General features: G+C 33.1%; 1 protein-coding gene across 1 annotated transcript in view; it reads left to right on the forward strand.

The window, feature by feature from the left end:
- Positions 1-27,886, forward strand: part of LOC145296654 (excitatory amino acid transporter 3-like) — a 192,842-nt gene that overhangs the window by 136,360 nt on the left and 28,596 nt on the right. Inside the window, exons 4-5 of the mRNA XM_080142591.1 lie at positions 73-259; positions 9,881-10,114. Of these exons, the coding sequence (XP_079998717.1) occupies positions 73-259; positions 9,881-10,114 (421 nt within the window). The remainder of the gene's footprint in view (positions 1-72; positions 260-9,880; positions 10,115-27,886) is intronic.

Consider the following 27,886-nt stretch of genomic DNA (forward strand, 5'->3'; position numbering starts at 1 on the left):
TTGTTGTTGTTTCTGCTGCTGCTGTTGCTGCTGCTGTTTTTGTTGTCATTATTTTTGTTGTGTATTTTACAGTCAACACGAGTGAACTTTACCGACCTATTGTTACCCACGCGGAAGGAACCAATTTCTTGGGCTTGGTTTTGGCAGCTATTGTTGTGGGTGCCGTAATCAGTTCTATGGGTCAGACAGGACGTCCACTACATGATTTCTTCTGTGCCCTCAGCACAGTCACCATGAAGATTACACGAATCGTCATGTTGTAAGTAATCAGTATCAGTTCATTTTAATAAACCCATTGACATTTCGGAGTTTATCAAAAGGTGCTCAATAAAAAGCAGAGCGTAATTATAGCATATGTATCTATGCAAAAACTATTGGCTACATACATGCATACATGTTTCTGTTATAACTCTTTTAGGAAAGCTGCGTCTTTAGGCCAGATCCTTTTTTTATGAAACCAAATTTAAAGAGAGAAAGTACAAAAAGTACAATCAACCAACAAACAACCAGAGGGAGGGGCGCAATCACAAGAACTGGAACAAATACATTGAGGACATTGCGAAGGCTGCTACAAAGAATTTATAAAGAAGGTGTGTTCCCTCTATCTTGCTAGAAGACTTTGTACACTAAGCTCCAACTCCTGTCCCATCGCCTCAATGTTGCATCCCTGTGCCTGTTTTACAAGTATTTTAATGGAATGTGATCTGATGAACTCGTTGCACTTGTGCCCCCTCGACGTAATATCCCTGACAAACTCGCTTAGAAACAAAATAACACCTCTTCACTGATAATGTCTCTAAATGCCACAAAGTTTTCTATGCTAATAATTTTCCTCCTCGAACAGCTAGACTTTGGAATTCCCTTCCTACTACCTGCTTCTCTGACTGTATTGAGATGCAGAAGTTTAAATGTAACGTAAACCAACATCCTGTTAATCTTTCCTAGCCATGATCTGAAATAGTAGCTTCCTACGCCCAAGTGGAAATATGCCTTGTTTAGGGTGAACCTAAGTAATAAAAGTAATGTTCATATTTTTAAAGCGTAATATATTTATTAGTTTTTTCTTTTATTATTTACACGATTTTTAAAAGGTTAACAAATTCAAAATATTTAACTATATATTATTTAAATACTTTTTATTATGTTTATTAATTTATTGTATCTTTTATATTTTAGTATATTTTTTAAAAATTATTTTCGAATAAAAACAAACCAATAAATAATAATAATGATAATAATAGTAGCAATAATAATAGCAAATAAATAGTAATATCATTAATAATAACTGAATTAATAATAAAAAAATAACATAATTAATATTTTTATTTTTTAAAACGTTAAACCTTATTACATTTTTAAAATGTAAAACCTTATTACATTTTTAAAACGTTAAACCTTATTACATTTTTAAAATTTTAAACCTTATTACATATTAAAATTTTTAAATCTTATTACATTTTAAAATTTTAAACCTTATTATATTTTTAAAATTTAAAACCTTATTACATTTTATAAATTTTAAACCTTATTACATTTTTAAAATTATAAACCTTATTACATTTTTAAAATTTAAAACCTTATTACATTTTAAAATTTTTAAACCTTATTACATTTTTAAAATTTTAAACATTATTACATTTAAAAATTTTTAAAACTTTATTACATTTTTAAAATTTTAAACCTTATTACATTTAAAATTTTTTAAACCTTATTACATTTTAAAAATTTTAAACCTTACTACATTTTCATAATTTTAAATCTTATTACATTTAAAATTTTTTAAACCTTATTGCATTTTTAAAATATTAAACCTTATTATATTTAAAAAATTTTAAACCTCATTACATTTTAAAAATTTTAAACCTTATTACATTTTTAAAATTTTAAACCTTATTACATATTAAAATGTTTAAATCTTATTACATTTTAAATTTTTTAAACCTTATTACATTTTTAAAATTTTAAACATTATTACATTTTAAAAAAATTAAACCTAATTACATTTTTAAAATTTTAAACCTTATTACATTTTTAAAATTTTAAACCTTATTACATTTAAAATTTTTAACCTTATTATATTTTTAAAATTTTAAACCTCATTACATTTTAAAAATGTTAAACCTTGTTACATTTTAAAAATTTTAAACCTTATTACATTTTATAAATTTTAAACCTTATTACATTTTAAAAATTTTAAACCTTATTACATTTTAAAATTTTAAACCTTATTACATTTTAAAAATTTTAAACCTTACTACATTTAAAATTTTTTAAATCTTATTACATTTTAAATTTTTTAAACCTTATTATATTTTTAAAATATTAAACCTTATTACATTTTAAATTTTTTAAACCTTATTACATTTTAAAATTTTTTAAACCTTATTACATTTAAAAATTTTAAACCTTATTACATATTAAAATTTTTAAATCTTATTACATTTTAAAATTTTTAAACCTTATTACATTTTAAAAATTTTAAACCTTATTACATTTAAAAAAATTTAAACCTTATTACATTTTAAAAATTTTAAACCTTATTACATTTTTAAAAATTTTAACCTTATTACATTTAAAATTTTAAACCTTATTATATTTTTAAAACTTTAAACCTTATTACATTTTTAAAATTTTAAACCTTGTTACATTTTAAAAATTTTAAACCTTATTACATTTTAAATTTTTTTAAACCTTATTACATTTTAAAAAATTTAAACCTGATTACATTTTTAAAATTTAAAACCTTATTACATTTTTAAAATTTTAAACCTTATTACATTTTAAAAATTTCAAACCTTATTACATTTAAAATTTTTTAAACCTTATTACATTTTAAAATTTTTAAACCTTATTACATTTTAAAAATGTTAAACCTTATTACATTTTTAAAATTTTAAACTTTATTACATTTTAAAAATTTTAAACCTTATTACATTTTTAAAATTTTAAACCCTATTACATTTTTAAAATTTTAAACCTTATTACATTTTTAAAATATTAAACCTTATTACATTTTAAAAAATTTAAACTTTATTACATTTTTAAAATTTTAAACCTTATTACATTTTTAAAATATTAAACCTTATTACATTTTCTCTGTTTTAAAATTTTATAATTTAAGAGTTGTGTCTCTTATGCATATATAATTTCTAATATATATATATATATATATATATATATATATATATATATATATATATATATATATATATACAATTTCTAATATATATATACCTTCTTCTTCTTGACAATACTTCGCAAACGAAGATTCTATAAAGGGGGTTTCCCACGTTGACTGCAGGCACGCTTGTGGCTACCGAGCCATATACGGGACAAGCAGGTCCGGCCACAGCGGATGCAGGCAAAAGTCACGCCAGGTGTGGCTGCTGAGGCTTCCCGAATCTTTCTCCTGCAGCGCTTCTCCCTCAGATTCTCTGTGCAGGAGATCTAAAAGGAGGTGACAGCATGGTGGATAGTACGTCGCCAGGTAACACGGTCAGCAGCGAGAGTAGACCACTGGAGGTGGTCAATGTGTCAATCACCGAGGGACTTCTTCAGAGAGTCTTTATATCTTTTCTTCGGTGCCCCTCTGTCACGACGGCCAGTAGAGGTTCGTCATATAGGACTATCTTGGGAAGGCGATGATCCTCTATTCTGGAGACGTGCCCGGCCCAGCGTAGCTGTGACTTCAGCAGCATGGCCTCGATGCTGGTGATTTCTGCCTGCTCGATGACCAGACTCTGTTGTACAATCTGCTAAAAGCGCTGTTTGATTTGGCCAGTCTGTTGTCTATTTTTCTGTCGAGTTTGGCATCTGATGTGATGGTTCACCCCAGATAGGTAAACTGGTGAACGGTCTTCAGCTGAGTCTCGCCAATGGTGATGGGGGAGGGCGGTATTCTACTCGGGGAGCTGGTTGGAGAACTTACGTCTTTTTCAAGTTGACCTCGAGTCCGAAGAACTGGGCAGTCTCTGCGAAGCAGGATGTGAGGCTCTGCAAGGCTCTTTTGGTGTGGGCAACAAGGACAGCGTCGTCGACAAGAGGAGGTCTCAGATCAGTTACTCGAAGGTCTTTGTGTGGGCTGCAGCCTTTTGAGGTTGAACAGACTGCCGCTGAGGCGACAGTGAATGTAGACAGCATTGTCATCGTCAAGATCTGCGGTCGCCTGCGTGAGCATCATGCTGAAGAAGATGCTGAACAGAGTCGGTGCCAGAACGCGTCCTTGTTTTACGCCATTGACAATGAGAAAGGGTTCTGAGAGGTTGTTATTTACTCTGACCTGACCGCTCTGATTCTCATGCAACTGAACTATCATGTTGTAGAGCTTTGGGGGCAGCCGAGGCGCTGCAAAATCAGCCAAAGCCCCTTTCGGCTAACTGTATCAAATGCCTTGGTCAGGTCCACAAATGTTATGTAGAGTCCCCTGTTTTGTTCAGAGCTGACCGGGTCATTCAAGACTCAGCAATCCTTCGCATCCCTCAACTGCCAGCCAAAGTGGAACTGGATGAACCTCCCTCTATGGAAGAACTCAATGTGGCCATAAAACAGTTTAAGAGTGGAAAGGCAGCAGGAATCGACGGGATCCCATCAGAGATCTGCAAATATGGAGGCCCAGCATTGCATAGCAGACTTCACGAGCTCTTTGTCTGTTGTTGGGAGCAAGGAGAACTCCCAGGGGACCTCCGTGACAAAAACAAGGGCGAAATGTCAGTCTGCTCTAACTACCGGGGGATCACACTGCTCTCCATCGCAGGTAAAATCCTTGCCCGTTTGCTCCTAAACAGACTGATACCTTCGATCGCAGAAAACCACCTCCCAGAAACGCAATGCGGTTTTAGAGCAAACAGGGGTACCGCGTATATGGTCTTTGTCCTCAGACAACTGCAAGAGAAGTGTCACTTATATATAATTCCTAATATATATATTTATATATATATATATATATATATATATATACATATATATATATATATATATATAAATTCCTAACAAAAAATAAGTCTGACTGTTTAGTTATTTCGTTTTGTCCACATTTCCGTGATTCATCTCTATTAATTATTAGTATCGATTATTAATTACAAATTCGTGTTTCACCTTTTCCCCCTCTTTTATTGGGATAGGGTGGCGGTTATTTTTTTTAATTTTAGAATTTTTTAGTTTTTAGACTTTAATTTTTATATCTAACTAGCGAGGGGTACCCGGCGTTGCCCGGGTGTTTGTAGGTGTGTGTGGTGTTAAATAAAAAAGAAACCGGGGGGGGGGGATCGAACCCGAAGCCCTGAGGCGAAGTTTGAAAATAAAATCGGCCAGCCAGAATGAGTTAGTGAAAGATGTTTGAAAGTCGTTAAGCGTTACGACGATCATGTAAGGATTGTTATAAGCGAAGTAAGAAAAGAAAACGTTTTAATTAAGCGGGGGGGGGGTAATCAAAACATAAAAAAACACAAAAAATCTAACGTAAGGCAAACGAACACGTGAAAAATGGCTTAAATAAGCCTGTTTCGATATTAAAATTTAAAAAATCGGTGGATACCCGGGTGTCGCTAAGAATAAGCGAAGTAAAAAAAAAAAATAAAGAAAAAAAAAAAAAACCAGGAAAACGAACGTTACGTGAAAAATGGCTTAAATAATACAGGGTTCAATATTTAAATTTAAAAAATCGAAAAAAAAAAACCCAAAACGTTTAGATAATTAACAAATAGGCTAACCAACTGCGCTAAAGCGACGGAGATGAAATGTATTCGGTTTTTTAACTATTTAAAGTAAATCAGGTCATGACGTCATCTGACGCATGCGTAGAATCGGGCATCGTTACGAGAAACCCGTTTTTGTTGACCCCCTCCCCGTGGAAAATTGTCGATTTCGGGGTGAAAAAGTTAACGTTTTTGGTCAATTTTTCGATATTTTTCAAGCGAAGGATGGGGCTTCGATATGATACCGAGTTTGTGAATTTTCGTCGCGTGTGTCGAAAGTTTTTAGCAGACACACAAACATACACACATACACACAAACACACACATACATTTTCGCTTTTATATATATAGACTAGCGGGGGGTACCCGGCGATGCCCGGGTGTCTTGAGGTAAATCAAAACTCCGGGGGGGGGTTAAATAAAAAAAATGTTTTGGTACCAGTAAAGAAAGTCCATGCGTCTGTTCTTTTATCGCCTACGAAGCATTTTTAGACACATGGTTTACGATTCGGGTGTTTATATGTCAAGCGGTCGACTTCATATTTAAATTAATCTATTTCAATGAGAGTAGATTATGCCTAAAAAAAGTTCTTCTGTCATCTAATTAATATAAATAGGGATTCCCCCTCCCCATTACTACGTCGATGTGACATGGTAAAAAAGAAATATTTGTCAGGAAATTGTTTTAAAATAAGTGAATCAAGAATGGTCAAGATGTGTGAGAAATAAGATAAAATTACATAGAATGATATGAGCACAAACGAAAAAAAGAGGGTTAGATTTGTTTGGTTTTAAAAATAATAAAATAAAATAAATAAGTAAAAATAGAATAAAATAAAATATAAAATTAAAATAAAGTGTGCAAAGAACGTTCAGAATCTTCTGGAAAATCTACAACAGTGTAGTAAATAATGGGCAATCAACAATTCCCCCACTAACCAACAATCACGAGGTTCTTTGCTCAGCAACCGAGAAGGCTAACATGCTTGCCAGTCGGTTTGCCTCAAACTCCACACTGGACCCTCTAAACCACCCCTACCTCAATTTCCTATGCGGACAGACGCCACGCTTGACGATCTAATAATCACCCCTGCTCAGGTGCATGCTATCATAAAAAACCTTGACACTTCAAAAGCATGTGGACCCGACCTCATCCCAGCTGTGCTATTAAAAAAGTGCTCAGCCGAAGTAGCTCCAGTTCTCTCCAAACTCTACAACAAATGCCTTAATGAATCTTGCTTTCCGGGCTGTTGGAAAACTGCATCTGTGGTACCAGTATTCAAGAATTCTGGCGAAAGAACTGACCCATTAAATTATCGCCCTATTAGCCTCCTCCCACTTTTTGCCAAAATATTTGAGCCCTTAATTAACCATGCTCTAGTCCAGCACCTTACAGATGCTAAACTTCTGACCGACCAACAATATGGATTTAGACAAGCCCGTTCCACGGCAGACATCCTCACTGTAATCTCTGAACGCATATACCATTCACTGGACAAAGCGGGAGAGGGCAGAGCGGTAGCTCTAGATATATCTAAGGCTTTTGACAGGGTATGGCATGAGGGTCTCCTTAGGAAGATTAGATCATACGGTATCACTGGTAGAATACTTAACATAATTAAATCCTTCTTAGATAAGAGAAAAATCCAGGTTGTCCTCGACGGTCGTACATCTAAACAATATGATATAAATGCGAGAGTGCCTCAGGGATCTATCCTTGGACCTCTGCTGTTCCTGATATTCATAAATGACCTCCCCGACAAAATTGCCTCTGAGATGGGTATATATGCTGATGACACCACACTCTATGGCAGGCACGACAGGAAAACAAATGAACACATATCTAAGGTAATGGCAGAAACACTAGAGAATGACCTCCAATCAGTAGTGGAATGGGGACAAAAATGGATGGTCACGTTCAATGCCGCCAAGACAAAACTGGTTTCATTCAATAATTACAAGAAACCTTCTCTATCACCTATAGCAATGGCCAACGACTCTTTATCTTAGAGTACGTCTCTCAAGCTCCTTGGCCTAACGTTCACAGGAAACATGAGCTGGAACAATTACATCGAGAGCATTGCCAGGGCCGAATCGTACATATTATTATTTAGGACCCATATAAACAGTTGTAAGCGATCGTAACGACATCGGAACCGTGTGCGAGAAAAGACTTTTGAAGACATACACGAAATGGTCACACACATTTTGCCTTTTATATATATAGATGAAGAGAAGACGATCAGATGGGCCCAAAAATAAATTCATAGATCAAAGAAAAAGTAAATAAATATCTGCGGTTGGAAATGCCCAATTAGCAAAAACAATAAAAATAAAAGTAAAGTAGAGGATGGGAAGCTATGTTCAGTCTGTAAAGATCAAATGTGTAAAGCGGAGAATTCTGTGTAGCTTAATTGCCATATTTTTAATCCCCTCACCCTCTCTCTCTCTCACACACACATATGCGTATATTAAAAAAATGAGAGAATTTACAAATAACTTTATTGTATCAACAGATCAATAAGAAAATGATACAAAAAACTATGAAACACTCTTTAGGCCATAGCATTTCAAAATTAAATGCTTTTAATCAGAAGAGAAGGAAATCTGTCATACAAATATAAATATAATGCAAAACAAAAACGGACTTAAAATATTTTAATTAGAAATAAACAAAAAAAAATAGGAACTATTAACAAAGAAGAAAAAGGTAAAGCATCTAGAAACAAAGGTAGGGGGAAGGGGTAGATAGGGTAAAGGGGTAGATAAGTAGGGAGACCCGGCGTTGTTCGGGATTGAATGAGGATCAACGAATGTTACACACTTCTAATACTTTTATTTCATCGGAATCGGTGAAATCGTCCATTTTTCAATCTATGATTGTCTGCTCTAATCGGGGACCTTTTACGGTTCACTGAGAAGGAACTTCACACGCCTTCCCGCAGTGACTTAGTCCACAATACATTGTATTCTACATTACACTGTAAAGAATCTACTGTTGATTTTATAAAATTATTTTTATATAATGGATTGAATTAAAGTTAAAAATGCAAAAATCAAATATCATGGTTCAGTTATGCTCTAAACAGAAACATTAATTTCGAACACGCCCCTATCATATCAAAGAAACTATTTTCATTTTATACGCCGGGCCCTTTTGCTTGTGTGGTGATAAAACTTCTCAAATGCACTTGTTAGGCTGTATATGAGTGTTAACTTTGGACAAAATGGAACTGTTCCTTTTTTAATCGGATTGTTTTGATTATAAATTTTCTATACTTATCAGATGCATTCTGATATAAAACCTAAAAACAGTCCCAGCCATATACAGTATATTAGTGTGAAATTAAAAAATATTGGCCAGCCGTTTCGGAGTCCATTGGGAACAAACTCTCAAACAGACACTCAGACATACACACTTTCATATACAATTGGAGATAAAACTATAGCGGGACCCATGGAAATTCCACAATGCTTTCTACATCAATCTGCATAATATACTGTTAAAATAATATTCCTTTTGAAATAATGTCTTGTTATTTATTTACTTACAGTTGTAATAATTTCACTCGTGCTAAAACAAGAAATATTATCTGTCTTTTTACAGTGAAAATATTTGGCAATTAAATATTCTTCAAATCAATTAAACAAATGTCACTTTTTGAAAAAGAACAAGTATTTATTTAGACGTGTATTGTTGTAGTCGACGGGATAACATAATTTGATTTGGGAACAAATCATTTTAAAATGGGTAAAGTGTGAATCGTTTACTCTAACGACATAACATTGATCATAATCACCATCTTTGCTGATCGAACAATCTTATTATTTTTCAATATATGTGAAAGGTAACAACGTACATACGTACATGAAATGTCTAAGCGTATTATTATAGAGGTTGAACTTTAAAACGTTGTAGGCCGTTGACTTAGAAAGCGTGCTTTACATCAAATTGATGATTAAATATGCTTACATTTGTGCTCACTTTTGCATTAAATATTAATCCCTAACTGTGCGTCAAACGGATACCACAGCACTTAGTTCGTTGCATCTTATCGTAACAAAGGTTCATCCAAAATTTAATCCAGATTGGCTCAGTAATTTCCGAGAAAAAGTGGAACTGACAGACAGACTATACGAAATATAATATAGATTGATATTAATTGCGTGTTGTATATTTCCTCTAGATATTCTCCTGTTGGCATCGTATTCATCGTCGCTGCCAAAGTGGTCGAAGTGGAAAACCCCGAACTGACTTTCCACCGTTTGTTGATGTACACAATCACTGTCCTTGTTGGTCTCCTCGGCCATGGATTTGTCATACTGCCCCTTGTCTACTTTCTTATGACAAGGAAAAATCCTGTTATTTTCATGTACGGAATTGCACAAGGGATTATCACAGCATTAGCGACATCCTCAAGGTAAGTAAGGCCAGGCAATGCCCGTATAACAAACTTGAGACATTTTCAGTATAGCCAATAAACCAAAAAAGTGGCCAAAACAAATATCTAACAAATAAAAGTATCAAAGTCAAGCTAAATTACTCTTCTATCTACCTAGAAATGTTTCTTGTTTTAACTTATTTTAAAGCGTTTATTTACTTTGAAACAAGTAGTGTCGACTCTTATGCTAGATTAAGAAAAGTATGGATTACAATACAAGGCAATATGAGAAGTCTCAATAACTGCTCAAAAATCGAAAATTAAACAAAAAAAATCATACTTTTATTGTCATCGGAATCGGTGAAATCGTCCATTTTTCAATCTATGATTGTCTTTTACGGTTCACTGAGAAGGAACTTCACACGCCTCCCCGCAGTGACTTAGTCCACAATATATTGCATTCTACATTGCACTGTAAAGAAACTACTGTTGATGTTATAAAAAGATTTTTATATAATGGCTTGAATAAAAGTTAAAAATGCAAAAGTCAAGTATCATGGTTCAGTTGTGCATTTATTGGGTGGGTTTCTACCAGTATTTTGTTTATTTTTGAAATTTTGAGCTATTTTCGTGGCAGTCATGTTTATTTTTCCGATTTATTTTAAACCGAAAAACGTTTTAAAAATATATTAAAACATAAAAATATTCAGGTAGGTAGAAGAATTATCCTGCCTTTGGTAGCAATTATTTGTTATATATTTGTTTTTTTTTTACCACATTTTCTTTTTGTTGTCTATTCTGCAAAATGTCCCAAACTTTTATATCCTATCTGAAAGAACAAGATAAATTTCATGTTTACATTTTATCTTTATTCATTTTATTTATTGTTGGTGCAAATGCTTTTGTCAAGTTGTAGAAAGAGCATTCTAAAGAATTGCGATTTATTTTATGCATAGTTTTTTTACTTAAACATATCACCATGATTTATTTATAACTTTTTCTTTCAGATTATTAAAATATCGTTCATATTTTTATTTGCAATGTTCTCACACATGTTGACCTGAGAACAACCTTGTTTAATCAAGAAAAAAGGGGCCATCTTCTATAATGACAATACTTTCCCTTACATAACACTATCGACTAAATATCTTCTTGTAGATTTTCGTTAGCAAATCTTGCCCTATCCTGCATATTCGCTTGAGATTATCACTTATTACGAGGACAACAAACCATTTAAATAACTCTTATTCTTTTTCATGTATTCCTTGATTTGCTGCATGCAATCCATTTGAAAAGCCATTGGTTGTTTTTCATAAACAGCTTGACTTTGAAGGGATTTCGTATGGTACGTTTTCGTTTTGTTTCCTTTCTTCAGTTTACGTATTTTCGGGTTAAAAATGTTGGCTGGTGAATTTCAAAGTTTAAAGCTGTTTAATCAGTTCTACCCAAAACGATTTTCAGATATTTTAGAACGTACACCTTCAATTTTCTAATAGTTCAAATTTGCTGGTAAAATTAATTTTATTTTCAGTCAGCGTTCGGTCTAACTTTAGCGCTTTCTGCAAATTCAGTTTGATAATTTTCTGTCACATAAGTAAATTTATCATTGAAACATCCGACCTAATGTCGAACTGTAATTTCATTGTTTTATCAAATATCTATTAACTACTAGCAGTTCAGCTCGACTTTGGTCGGGCCCTATGTACCGTTCAAAACTTTATGTGCATATATATATATATATATATATATATATATATATATATATATATATATATATATATATATATATATATATATATATATATATATATATATATAAATATAAGTGAACGTGTCTGTGTGTCTGTGTTTCCCTACGCAATAATACAGACTTGAAATTTGATATACAGATTACTGAGATTGTGGAAAATCGATGTGATCGGTTTTGGGCTAGAAATTTGGCGATTAAGGGGTCAAAGTTCAATGATTTGACCTTTGAGAACTCTACCAAACTCCTCCGACAATTTTGGGTTTGCGGCCCTTGAAATTTTAGATATAGGTTCCTTGGATCTAACTTAATAACTTGATTTGAGCCCAAAACAATAAATTTTAAGGGGTCATAATAGGGGTTAAAGTTAAAAAAAATTGACCTCTGCGGTTTCTTCCCAAATTCTCAGACAATTTCTGATCTAAATATTTGAAATTTTACATAAAGGGTATTCAGAGATAGGGCGAGCTTTTTCATCAGTTTGGGTCGAATTTTTTTAGTTACCAATATATAAATATATGTATGTATGTATGTCTGTTTGCATGTCTGCCATAAACTTTCAATAGAAGCGACAGATTTTACCAAGATCATTATCGTTTTAAAGTTCGATCTTTCATACGACAAATATCGAAAAATTGGCTAAAAACATTAATATTTTCCCCTTCAGCTAGGCACTTTTCTACAGGGGGGGGTCACTTTTTTCGCCGATATTTTTTATCCTCTCCTCCGGTTTGGCGGTGGTCGTAACAGCATAAACGTTAGGTTTTACCCCATTCTTTTCCTCCTTTCGGTACGGGTTCGAGCCTGCCTTCCTACTACCACTTTTTTTTTGCTCAACATACACATTCAAACACCCGGGCAACGCCGGGCGCCCATGCTAGTATATATATATATATATATATATATATATATATATATATATATATATATATATATATATATATATAACTACTTCATTTACTTACATAAAATTAATATACGAAAGTATAGATTTATGCGTAAACTTTAAGTATTTACTTCAAAAGTGCTCAATACGTAGGTAGACCTAGTTAGTAATTTATAAAATTTATTTACGCTATATATATTTTATAAATTACTATATATATATATATATATATATATATATATATATATATATATATGTATTTAAAAGTTTGACTCATGCCCAGGTAACCTACATCTAAAATTTCAAGTGTTTAGACTCAAAATTGGCGGAGGAGTTCGGTAAAGTCTGCAAAGGTTAACTCTTTCAACTTTGACCTCTTGCCAGCAAAATTTTCGCCCTCAATGCTGATTAAAAAGCTTGCTGCATGTCTGAATACCCTTTCTGTAAAATTTTAAATGTTTCGACACAAAATTGGCTAAATAGATTGCTAGAGACCTTAAACATCAAATCTTTTGAACTTTGACCCCTTGGCAGCCAAATTCGCGGCCAAAATGGATTAAAAAGCTTGCCCTATGTATGAATATACTTTACATAAAATTTCAAATGTTTAGTCCAAACATTGGCTGAGTAATTTGTTAGAGATGGCAGAGGTCAACTTTTTTAAAACTTTGACCTCAATTATGACCCCTTAATATTTATCATTTTGGGGTCAAAGCTAATTAAAAAGTTTGATCCATGTCTATGTAACCTACATCTAAAATTTCAATTGTTTAAACCCTAAATTGGCGGAGGAGTTTGATAGAGTTCTTAAAAGTCAAGTCGTTGAACTCTGACCCCTTGACGCTCAAATTTCTAGCCGAAAACCAATTAAAAAGCTTTTCCCAAATCTCAATACCCCTTATGTCAAAATTCGAGTCTCTAGACTGAAAATTGTCAGAGTAGATTGGAAGGGAAAGCTACACAGGCACACAATTTCACTTTTATAGCTATACTAGCCTGTTATGACCCCTTTACATTTATTGTTTTGGGTTCAAATCATGTTATTAAGTTAGATCCCTGTTCAAGGAACCTATATCTAAAATTTCAAGTGTTTAGACCCAAAATTGTCGGAGGAGTTTGGTAGAGTTCTCAAAGGTCAAATATTTTCCCAAATCTCAGTACCCTGTATATCAAATTTCGAGTCTGTAGACTGAAAATTTACAGAAATATTGCGAAAGGAAATGTACACAGACAGACAGACAGACAGACAGACTCTTTCACTTTGATAGATATATAGATAGATACAGATATATAGATAGATATAGATATATAGAGATAGATAGATAGATAGATAGATAGATAACGGATTTGCCTAAATTTTTGTCTGACTTTTTCGTTGGATTTTGTTTGATTCTATATTTCTGGTTTGCGTTTGATTCTACAATTGTACATCTTGTAACCAACTTTTCGAATTTTGTCAATTTTTATTTCGAACCGTACAGACTTTTCCCTGTGCAATCATCCGTGCCGATAAGATGGTCTTAGGGGCAATGTTTTTGTTTCTGAATAGTTTACTCATTTTTAAAAGTTGGGCAGCCATTTTCTTTAGCGAAGTAATTATTTGCTTAATACTGAGACTCGTTTTTCTCTTTTTAGAAACGTCATTTTTAGATGTGCACTTTGCTTTCCTCTACGTTTTTAGAATCACTCCTTTGGCAATCCTCTGCAGGCTTCTGTAGCGGAAAATTTGGGTTCGCTTTCGAGTTTCACTAACACTCTCCGTCTAATCTCAGCATTTTTGCCGATACTAACCCTTGAGTAAAACTAAGACAATAAAAATCATCTGCCGATAATTCTGCTAGTTAAAGTAGTTACAGTGCTTGTTTACGACTTCTTGAAAAAATTATTTTGTTCGTTGAGAATGTTACTTCGTTGTCGAGTAGCTTCGGTGTTTAATTACTAGTTTAATTTTATCGTTTCCTTTTTTTGTTGTTGCTCGAACCGAATATTTTAGTCGGTGGTCATCCTTTAAAAAATATTCGTCGCCAAGTGAGTATCTCCTTCGAGTTTCTCATCGCGAAGTTGTTGTAGTTCGAAAGGATCATTAAGGAAAAACGAACATGGTTTTGGGTTGGGAAATGTAATTTGTATTGAAACAAAACAGAACATACAGAAAGCAACAGTCATAGCACGTAATGTCAAGATGGCGTACAGCATTTACGGTGTGACACAAGGTCAGAAGGCGGAGAAATTGGTCAGCGCTCTAAAAAAAGGAGCACTATGGCCCCTGCAAAAATAAGTCTGAGTAGTCCCGTCGGCATTCTCCAACAAGCGATAAACTCGCTTTCCCTGAAAGCCAGGAGGCAAGGCCTGGAAGGGTGAACCTCTTAAGGCTACCAGAACATTTGCATCAGCTCGACAGCAAAAGAAGCCATCGAAATGGCAGACTTGTAATGTTATCCACGTTTACACCGAGACCCACACATTGTAGACTCAATCGCAAAAGAGACCAAGACAAAGAACAACGAACCCACTTTTTCATGCAACGACAACATTTATTTCCTCATTTTTCCGCCACGCGTGACTTCTCGTTACGACTGTGACGTCTCTGACGTGACCGTCTTCTCTAACGTAATCTCGACCGTGCTCTCAAACGTTATCCACATCTCTAATGTGATCATCTTCTCGAATGTTCTCTCTTTTTTTTTTATAGTTTTCTTTTTCCTTAACATGAGGTCATTTCGCTCTTTCATTTGCCTATAGCCAGCCACACTATGTTACAGACTGAATGTTAAAGTCGGAACCTCGACTTCCGTGAACTACGAAAATACATAAACCACACTGAGTCGGTATCTCTCGGTTTATTGATACAGTTTAAAAGAGTTCATATGTTGTTCATGTGTTGTTCATGTGTTGTTCATGTGTGAGTCTCCACAACAGTTATGAATAAAGATTTTTTAAAAACACATAGTCTTTTTTTTTTTTTTCAAGATGAAATTTTAAATGTGCAAAACATTTTCACTGATCTAATAGTGTCTTCCTACGAATAGTTAGACTTTGGAATTCCCTTCCTGCTACCTGCTTCCCTGACTGTACTGATATGCATAAGTTTAAATGTAACGTAAACCAACATCTTATTAATTTTTCCTAGGCATGGTCCCAAACAGTAGCCTCTTACGTCCAAGTGGCGATATGCCTTCTTTGGAGTGAACATGAGTAAAAAAAAAAAAAATTAATATATTTTTTTTTAATACTTGAAACATTAATTTAAAATAAAAACAATTCATATGTTTTTCTTGCAAACACAAAACAAAATCTTCCTCGTGCAGATAAACATATTTTTCGTAATTTCGATGCACATTATTCATCTTTTAAATGTCACCGCACAGAAATGAAAGAAAAATAAATCAATTTACTATTTCACTTGCAATTTAGAAATAGATCGCCACTTGTTGAAAATCGCTCAATCTAAAGCAAGACACATTTGATCAAAAATGCGAAATGTTTTACTGGAAATATTGTGAAACAGAACTATTTGCTTATAGTAAAATCAAGGGATTCATTAAATTAAAAAAAAAAACAAACAAAAAAAACAAACAAACAAATAATTGTTAATTAATAAAATGTCATTTTATAAAGTGAATATGCAAATTAGTTAATATTACGACTAGTTTAACAAATAGCTAAGAAGTATATAAGAAACTATAAGAAAATATAAAGTATGAACAAAGATGCGTCAATTGTGTAAAGTTTTATGAACTTAAAACAGGACGTGTTGACGTTACGTTTAGTGTAAGAAATGTAATATTTCTTCTGTTGTCACGAGGTTTCTCTCCCAGGCATAACTTCCTCTTTTGGGGATAATCTAGTATACACTCATTCATCATAATATCACCTTTCCAGGCATTACATCTTTTTTTTGATAGTGTAGTATAGTATATGTTCTGTCATCATGAGATCATCGTCCTAGGCATTACCTTCTCCTTTGGAGGGTAGTGAAGTAAATGTTCGTTCGTCGTGAGATCCTCCTCCCGGGGATTACCTCCTTCTTTTAGAGTTAGTGTAATATCTGTTCCATTGTCATAAGACACTCTCGGGCTTTACCATTTCCTTTGTTATTGTTCTTCAAAATAAACGAAATTTTTTTTTAACCTTTTACGCTTGTCATAGCTGATCGGAAGAAGACCGATGAAATTTTGAAAATAATCTTCGCTTTTCTTTTAGCTTTTCATAACATTTTATATAACGTTTTATAGAAGGTGGCGACGAGAATAAAAATCGACGATTTCACGATCAATTCGTTTTGAGGACGCCCCGCCTTCACCCTAGAAGTTATCCATTCTATCGTCACGGACGCATCGCCGTTTGACCAATCAGATTTCTTCTTTTTCAACAGGAAAAAATTTGAAGTCGGAACCAAGGCAACGTGGCAATTATTAGTCTCAATTTTGTTCATACATAGAACTCCAAGTTGTGTCTGGAAATTTTGCTTGGATTTTCCATCGATCGATTCACAGAATAATAATAAAAAAATCCCGCCAACCACCTTCCAACGCGTCCGAGGTCTCCACCGCATCCCAAACTTAATTTACTATTCGTCTTTAGCGATATACATAGCCGCAATGGCGTTCGTCGGAATTCGCACGTGCGTGACAGGTCAGAAGAAAAAGAAATGATTACAAATAAAAAAAAAAAAATCAAAATCAAGGAGAATGTTGAGGTCAATTAGCAGAGGTCATTCTTGGAAACTGGTCAGTGATGGATTGTTATAATGAAATAAAGTGATGTTTTCATTATTAATTTCCATGAAATAACTGGCGGGAATATAAAATGATAATATTTCCTGCGAACAATTGCGATTTTGATCTTAGAGATCAATGAAAATCATAAAATTGGTGCGAGGCATTTAAAGAGGGGTTGAGAATGATCAGGGGTTTGTATATATATATATATATATATATATATATATATATATATATATATATACAACGTCTACCTACATGCTATATATATATATATATATATATATATATATATATATATATATATATATATAGCATGCATATATATATATATATAGCATGCAGGTAGACGTTGTGCGGGATTAAATGAGGATCAACGAATGTTCTACACTTCTAGTACTTTTATTATCGAAATCGGTAAAATTTCACATTTTTCAATTAAATCGATTGATTGTCTGCTCTAGTCGGGGAACCACCGCAGTGTACCAGGAGTAAGCTTCACATGCCTCCCCGCAGTAACTTAGCCCACAATGCATTTCAGTTTACATCTTCGAGGCTCACGTCACCATTGCCAAATTTCTTGAACACACAATGAGAAACTGAAAACATTAGCAGACAAAAGAAAACTCCGCAAAACTTCTTTAGATGTTTCTCTTTTTATATTTTTAATATATTCTTCATTTCTAATCTAAATGTTCTTAAGTCAGTTCTTATTTTGATAATGCCGGCATTTCTCCTTTTCTGACGAGAAGCATTTACCTTCGAAATGTCATGGCCTAAAGCGGGTTCTTTCTTCCTTTTATCCTCTTCCTTCCTTATTGATTTGATGATATAATGGAGTTCTATGGAACTTTTATTCCTCATCTTTTATCTCCTACATAATAAAATGACTGGACCAAAGTACTGTAGGTTTGCAACAACACATGTCACATACAAATTTAATACATCTTGCCTAATAGCAAACATCCTATGCACTTTCGAACACTATTTTAAGCTAATACAGTCGTGATAATTGCATCCGACGAGCAATACCACCGCAATTGCAACATCTTTAGAGAAAGGAGTCTCTATTTTTCTCTCTAACTATTTAGTCCTACTACCGCTGCCAGGTGTCACCGGCATCAATTCTACATATTCCACGGATATTATGCTGACACCTGTCGTAACTGGCTTATACATACATAGACCTATCATAATCTTTCCAATATCCGATTCAGAAATAATAAAGTCTCCCTCCAATTTCCGTCCATTCTGATTGGCTACGCTCTGATAATTTTCATATTCTGGAATCCAGTTATTCGATTTATAAACGAACGCTACTAACATTAAAATATAGCGTCACTAAGAGACACATTTTTGGGTCCGGATTCAAGTTCATTCAATGCATAGTTAAGACGGAACAATATAACAGAGAGAGAACCTCATTAAATGAACATACAATAACCCATTTACTTGCTTTCTATTACAAAATTTAAAATAAGATATCCACTGTAAGGTTATCATTCATCTTTTCCTAAACACAGAAAAACAACATCTTCTTTGTCAACGACGACGCCTTTGTCAAAACATTAACAAATCTGAGTTCTTTTACCACGAGGCACACTGCGTGTACATTGATGATGTTTCAAAACTACGTATTTCATATGTACTTATACATGGAGGAGTTTAGCTTGTGACTTTTATATTAACGACGACCTCTTCGTCAAAACATCAACAAAACTTATACAATTAAACACACTGCGTGTAAATTGGTGATGTTCCTTTTACTAGCCCCCCTCCCTCCTCCCACGAGAGCAGACTTAGACACAAAGTCGGATTTTAATGTGAGGGAAATCCAACTCCTCACAAAGGAGCACTCTGGATAGGAACAAAAATAAAAATTATCTTAGTCATTTCTCCTCTACTGACCGAGAACAGAAAAGGTGACGTGTAGCATCAGAACAGATACTACACTGTAATCTTGGCCTACTGTGATGTTTCAAAACGATGCATTTCATATGTATTTTTATATTGAAGAGTTTAGCTCCCAAATACTTGCGACTTTTATATTAAGATTTTTCCTAAAACCAAAAAACGACGACGACGTCTTCGTCATAAGTAAATTGAACATTTGCATTTTTTTATGCCGAAATAAAAATAAGGAAATTTATTGAACGAAATAAAACAAACTTATTTTTTGCCAACAATTTTATTTACGCTACATATTACTGAAATTCATTAAAAATAGAATTCAGTAATTTTTTCTTAACGGAACAAATCATTAGAAAACATACTGGATTATTTATAAGTTAAACTCTTCAATATATAAATATGAAATGCGTCGGTATTTCGCCACTGTACATTCATTTTGTCTACGGGCACCAGTGTCCATTATTATACTGGACCGGCAGTAGCTTCCACTAACAACCGTAGTTTAACTGATTTTTTTTACAGGTGGGGTGGAGGCATACTTTCACCCTGCAACGCCAGTACACGAGTCCTGCTAGTTATATGAGAGAGAGAGGGGGGCGGAGAGAAAGGAATGTAGAGTGGATGAGAGAGAGAGAGAGAGAGAGAGAGAGAGAGAGAGAGAGAGAGAGAGAGGTGCTTTAGAGAGTAGGAAGTGCCTCGCTTTCAACCTTACAACTATTCTCACTGTCAATCCTTAAAAATGGGATTTAATTTAATTTTGGCATATTTCTATGCACCAGTGTTCAGACGCGTTTTCATAATGTAATCAGTTTTCGTATAATCGTCATGATCATTATCCGCGACTTCACTTTTAAAATCGGTTAAAAAACGAGTACATGATGCAATGCTTATTATTGGCTCACAGGAAGCTTTCACACAGGCCATAAAGGATCTCTTCTTGAAAATAGAGTGTGGTGTTCTCTGGAAGCTTAGTGACTCCCCAGTTTTCCAGTGCTCTCCACCTCTTCTGATAACATTTGCAAATGAATTTGCATCATCGCAACAGCTTTGCACCATCGATTTCTTGCTAGCAGCGATCATTGGTCTCCACTGGAATTTGAGTAGCAATAAACCCCCCAAGGTCCCAGTTCTCTTCGCACTTGTCCAGCGGAGGTCTGGTCAGTGGTCTCTTCTCGGTCTTTCCATCCACCTTCACCCTTCTCGGATATGTGACATTATTCTTTTGTGTGAGGGGATGGGGGAATAGAGAACTTATAGATATGTATCTTCTGTGTTCTTGGGTCCATGTAACGCTTCTTCATGTTTTGTCTCTGTAGCCGTTCGCCTGGTCCGCGCGCGTGGCTCATATGTATTAGCCCCCGCATTCAAGGCTTTTCCTCAATATTTCAGCTGTTTTCATTATTGTTGTTCGTTGTATCTTTTCAGTCATTCCCCTGATTCCAGTTTCTCCCATTCTTTTTTCAAAGATTTTCAGAATTGTTTCTAGTGCTCCTTCTATTATAGGTATTATCTTGATTTTTTTTATCATCTTCCATATCTCTTTCAGTTCTCTGGCTAGCTCTGTGTATTTGTTCCGTTTCTCCTTTTCTTTGATATTTGACCTGTGGTCAACTGGAACAGCAAAGTCTACGATTTGGCAGGACTTTTCTTTCTTGTTAATTATAACGACATCTGGTCTTCTTGTTTGAATCGGCATATCCGTTTGTATGGCCATGCCCCATAGGATTTTGTGATTCTCGTTTTCAGTTACTGTTGCTGGCTTATGTTTGTATCATTTATCTGCGCGTTCGAGATGCAGTTGTTTGCACAATTCCCAGTATACTGCCCTTCCCACTTGGTCGTGCCTGTTCTTGTATTCCTTTTAGGCTAGTTTGCTATATTTACTGACTATATGGTGTATCGTTTCGTCTCTTTGTCCACAGAGTCTGCATTTGCTGTTTTCTTTTCTTTGATGTGGTTGGTTCTTATCGAGTTATTTTGTGCTGCGGTTATTAGGGATTCAGTTTCTCTGTTTACGTGCATTTTTATCATCCATGTTTTCGTCATTCTCATCTTTTGTCATCCTTATGAATTTTCCGTGTAGTTGTTTTTCTTCCCATTTTTCTTTTCTTGTCTTATCCTTTGTCTTTCTGTTTTCTGTTTTGTTGTATTTTTTGTCAGTGTCTCTCACTACCAGTATTATCATTTCAGTGTTTTGCGTTATGTAATTTTCTAGTTCTTTCTTTGGTATTATTCACACAGTCTTTTATACATAATATTTATTATTATTATTATTATTATTATTATTATTATTATTATTATTATTATTATTATTATTATTATTATTATTATTATTATTATAAAAAACGAGTACATGACTTATTAAATAAACAACACATAATATACTACTTTTGTTACTATTATTATTATTATTATTATTATTATTGGTAGTAGTAGTAGCAGTAGCAGCAGTAGTAGAACTAGTAGTAGTACTGAATAAATATAATGATTTGTTTTTAATGTAGATGTCACCATAAATTACATCATAATTGGAAAACAGAACATAAAACAAAAAGTATGTTTCTTTATTTTTGAGATGAGGATTGATAATTCATATTGTTTGGATTATTCCGACTACTGTTCTCATCTTGAGTGCAATTCGCACTGTGAATGGTAGACATAGAATCCTTCGTCACTATTTTTTCAATCTTTGGATTTGGCGAGATTTGAATTCTTTGTTGTGCCGGTATATTTCGATCAGTCGGTGAAATATTTTCCAAGATGTAAGCGAGGGCGTTTGAGATTTTGTTCGGCAATTTATGTTTTTTTTTCTTCTCCATCATCAGCTGTTGAAGATTTCATCTCGTACAACCTCATGCCTTACTCGTCTTACGACGCTTTGTGCTCTTCAGAAACTGACTGGTGGTTGCAAGGTTAAGCCTGGTGAAACTAGCTTAAGATCACTGCATTTGCATAGGAAAGTGAGGTAATTAGTATTGTTGGTATAAATAACGGCGAAGATGAGAATAGTAGTCCGAATAATTCAAATAAAACGAAAAAGTAAGAATCATTACTTGGATTTAGTGTCCGTTAAAACTTATTTTTTTTTTACTAGATTCGAATAATTATGGCCAAAATCAACCAACGTTAAATTTGTCCAATGTAAACAGACATGTGGTGACAAAAATTAAATATGTGTGTTCGTGCATATGTGTATGTGTATGTGTGGTTGTGTATGAGAGAGAGAGAGTGAGAGAGAGATAAATAGATAGAGAGAGACAGAGACAGAGACATAGAAAGAGAGAGATTGAGAGGAGGAGTAAACGAATCAGTGGAAGAGTAGGAGGCGTACTATTATGGCACACATGCGATACAAGTACGCCTTCATCGTCCCCCCCTGCTTATCTAAAAATGCAAAAACAGTAAAATTATTTTCACAACGTTTCGGCCAATATAATCTCTGACTTTCTTCAGACGCGTCTTGTCGAAGTCGGAAATCCTGATGTTGAACTCAGTAATCTATATAGAATATCGAATGGAAACTTTTAGAAGGAGTAGACGGCTTACGTACAGTAATCTATAACTGGGTAGAAGTCTTAAGCAATTCTTAATATCACGTATACAGGAACCCGTGGCGCAACGGATAACATGCGCAGTACTAAACGGTTCTAAATGACAGTCGTCTGAAAGATGCCGTTTCAGTTATCTGTAAAAGCGAAACTAAAAACATAAAGAAAAAAGGTAAGCAATCAAATGCTCTGACCTAGTTTCTGTATTGTTTCTAAAACAATTACCAGTAAGAATAAAACATAATTGTATTTGCCAGGTTGACTGATGAGAATATTGCAGAAACTATTTTCATAAAAAACATGGACGTGATAACAGTGAATCCAATGATGTATGATTACTAAGTGTATCCTGAGTAGTTTTTTAAAGTCGAACAAACATATGAACAGATTACGTCTTTTTTATTATTTAGTTTCAGTAAAATTATATAGGTTGTAACTATTTTTGTCTAACGATATTGCTGATTTAAGCGCACATTAATATATATATAATATGGACACAAATGATATATTTTAGTAAATTAGGGTTGTGTGAATTTATGTGCGTACGTATGAAGCTAAAAAAATATAGAACTGCACAAAACCATACAATATTGATATAGAAATATATCAAACCATATTTAATTAAGTCACATGCTTAGACAGTAAAATGCGGTAGAAGATATTTATGAATATTTAAATAAAATTTTCGATGAATTTTAGCAATAAGTACCTATTTACTATACCTCCCCACGGGACAGAGTTAGACACCAGGGTCGTTTTTTAACGTGGAGAAAAGGTACAAAAATAAAAATTGTCTTAGTCGTGAAGGATTTCTCCTCCACCGAAAGAGAACAAGAAATAGAAGTGCAGCGTCTGAAGAACAGATACTACACTTTGATCTTGTCCCGAAGGCCAAGAGAAATTCAACCTTTTAGCAATAAGTAATAACCATTAATAAATATTCACGAATTTTCAGTTTTTGTGAAGTTTTTAATAGAGTTTTATGACATAATATGTGCACCATGTCCCAGTTAAATTTTATATGAATTTGATTTGCATAGAATGTAATCCACGTGATTAGACACTAAATGAGCAAGATTCCCCGAATTAAAATATATTCTTAATACATCTTTAGCTTAAGCGTGAAATTTAAAAACATATTTTCGAATCTAATTTATGTCATGAATTTTGTTTAAAACGCGAGGAAGGATTACAGAAAAAAAGGTTTAGTTGTTAATTTTAATCTTCGTAAGGACACATAAACTGTTTTTTTTTTTATCAATTTTACTTTTACTGGTACAGATATTTTACTAATAGTCTATAAATATTTTATCACATAGCTTACAACTATTTTATCCTATAGTTTTTAAATATGTTTGTACGCAAGTTTATCATATATTGCTTAACTATTTTGATGATCTGATTTATTCATATGCTTATCATATGCTAATATGTTTGTTTATCATATAGGCTATCTAAATTTAACCATGCATTATATTGTGCTGCAGTCCATGCTCTTGGTAGATCCGCCATTTTATCTGCAGTCACGTGGTACAATCTACCGCATGATGATTGCCGCCAAGCTTATTATCGGCTTCAGTGAACAACGAAATCATAAATTAACAACTGCTCGTCGTCCAAACATCTTCCCAATTAAGAACGAACAGTCCGTCTGTCTCTAATACTTGGAGAGAGGGGAATGCCTAAAATTTAAAGCTTAAGCATGAAGATACTTAAGAAAAAATTAAAATTCAGAAAATCTTGCTTGATAAGTATCTAATGACTATAGTTTAAATGCAAAGCAAATCTGGAATATTTTAATTTCCATACGTCAGATAATGCTGTCCACACACACTTTCAAATGCAGAAACAAAAATTGGGCGAATATTTATTTATTGAAGTCTAATGCATATTGCCGATAACATAATAGATACTACGCTTACTACACTATCACAAAGATCAAAAGTATCTAAATTTTTGCGATTCCACTTTCTTTTTATCCACTTTGAATAGAACTAAATTAAAAAAATATATCCTACATTACCCATGCTTTAGCATAGCGACCTAACAAATGTGTTAAAAAAATTCACAATGATGGGGTAATTAGTTTATGACATAATTATAATTTCACATACTCATCTTAGCAGCAGCCAAATAGCGTAACGGTTAGAAACACCTATTGTTGCCTACTTGATCGAGTATCAATCCTGGCTTCAGGTAGTTGCTAGTCTAGGTGCACTGAAGAGCTGTGCTACAGCAAAACAGTCTGAGTGTGGATGACTATATATATATATATATATATATATATATATATGTATATATATATATATATATATATATATATATATATATATATATATATATATATATACACTAGACTACCCGTGAACCGCTGGTTCAGTATGTTTTATTAGCTATGGAATTAATGTATGGGCGTGGGACTTGTGACGTAAAGAAAATAGTTTTTTATGATATAGCAGAAACATTTCTATAAAAGTATATTGAAATGAAAAAAGAATGATAGATTTCTACGAGCCGTTCTGTTTATAATTGTTTATTTTTGAAAAAAAGCAACAACTGACAACCATTGAATTATAAGTGGTTTGCCATATTATAGGTAAATGTGCACTGAACAGATACCATAATACTTAAAGTTAAATTCAAATTTTGATATATCTTTTAATATAAACGCGAAAAAAAAAATCCAATTGGGACGCTGAAAACGTACACAATACGTTTTATTGTCGCGTTGATTAATTATTTGTAACGCAAATTAAAAGAAAACATATTTTCGGGGTTATTCATTTATGTTGGTAGTGCAGAAGAAAATGTATGAATGTTTTTAAGAAAGATGTATTAAAAAATGGAGAATAAATTTAAAAAAGGAAGGCGGTGAGGAAATCGCCGTTGTAAATTGTTCTTATGGTTGTCAACGAATCAAAGTTTATTTATTTGTAAGAAAATTGCGACAGTATAGTTGTAATACAGAATAGTTGCAAAACATCCCCACCCTTCCCATGTTAAATAATAATTTCTAAATAATAACGTTAATATTTCAGTGCGCAGGTCAGATTCTGCAAAAGTGGCGATTTGTGTTTATTTGTTTACGCTGTTATGGGTTTATGTTTATGCAGGCATGCGCAACCGGAAGTCGTAAACCTGATGTATGGTTACAACACTCGTTACAAGGTCATTTGAGTTATATATATACATATATATATATATATATATATATATATATATATATATATATATATAACCTAAACATATTCGTATTATTTGGATTCTGCAGACTACTGTTCTCATCTTGAATGTCATTTTCACAACGTTTCGTTCGATGTAGCCTCCGACCTTCTTCAAGTGTATCTTGTCGACCTCGGGTGGATCTATGGTGTAGTGGTTAGAGTAGTTGGAAGAATTCACTTGTAAAGTGATATTCTCCTGAAGGTGGAATTTTCGGTGCGAGCGACCGAAAATACAGTTGCGAATTACTTAGGACCTTTATCCAGTCTTGGCTGAAGGAACAAGAACATGCTACACTTTTGAATGAATTAAGTTTTGATATTTTGAAAAAACTGTTTGTTGATAGATAAAACCTTGGATCTTGGAATCTAGCTATTTTTGGAATATTTTTAAATAATCTAATGTTTAAATTTGTCCAAATGATTACAAAACAATTGTAATACATTTTTACAAAAATATTATACGTGTACTCGATTATTAAAACCGATAATTATAAAGCTCAATGAGTTGAGTTAATTAATATTAACCTTGATTTTATTGGTTTATGAACATTACTGAAATTTAATATATATAAAACCTTTTGGTAAAAAATATTAATAAGATATATATTTAGAGCGTGAGAGACGATATAATTATTTCCACAGTCAAGCAACGTCGCAGTTCAGAAGAGAAACGAAAACAAAAAAAAATGGGAATATATCTGTTGTTTTGGTAAAATGTTTTTCAATTATATTTCTCTCTTTGTGTATATCAATCCTATATATAGTAAGTTATAAAAATATATATGGCAATTAAGCTACACAGGATATTCCGCATTTCATTCTCGTGAGAATTCGTCAGGCTTATGCATAAGCCTGACGAATTCTCACGAGAATGAAACGCGGAATATTTTGTGTAGCTTAATTGCCATATATTATATTTTTATAACTTACTATCTAGCTCTACCTATGTATTGAGCACTGTTTATGTAAAAGCTGAAAATTGCGCGTAAAATTATATTTTCGTATATTAATTTATGTAATTAAATGAAGTAGTCACACACATACACACACACACACACACACACACACACACACACATATATACACGATTACTTCATTGAGTCACAAAGTTTAAATACGAAGATATAATTTTATGCGCAAATTTTCCAGCATTTACTTCAACAGTGCTCAATAGATAGGTAGAGCTAGGTAGTAAGTTAATTGTAATATATATTTTCATACATTACTATATATATATATATATATATATATATATATATATATATATATATATATTCAGTAATGTGATTGATAATTTTAAATTCAAATTAGAATTAAATTAAAAATCCGTTTCATAAGAAGGAACAACAACAAAATCAATAATTTGTACGATCGTTTCGGAAAACAATGTTTTTATTGTGGTAGACATTAAGTCACGGACAATAATTTTTACATATAGTATTTTTAACAAACAAAGTTTCCTCATCAGCAAAGTATTGGGATGGGGTTTTAATATATGTAAAAGACACCATAAATAAACCTAGCATTAAAAGTAAGGCAGATGTATCTGGAAAAAATTAAAATAAAGGTATGCATTTACTTGATAACAAAATTAATATTAATAGAAATAAAATAGAATAAAATTATAAATCTGAATTTGGTTTAAATAAAATATTATAATAATATATTTCTAATAAAATTCATAGACACACATATATATACACATGTATATACATATATATATATGCATATATATATACACACATACATACATATATATAAATATATATATAAT

The sequence above is a fragment of the Euprymna scolopes genome, chromosome 17 (assembly GCF_053919585.1).
Source record: "Euprymna scolopes isolate OS-2025 chromosome 17, ASM5391958v1, whole genome shotgun sequence".
In the NCBI taxonomy this organism is placed as follows: Eukaryota; Metazoa; Mollusca; class Cephalopoda; order Sepiida; family Sepiolidae; genus Euprymna; species Euprymna scolopes.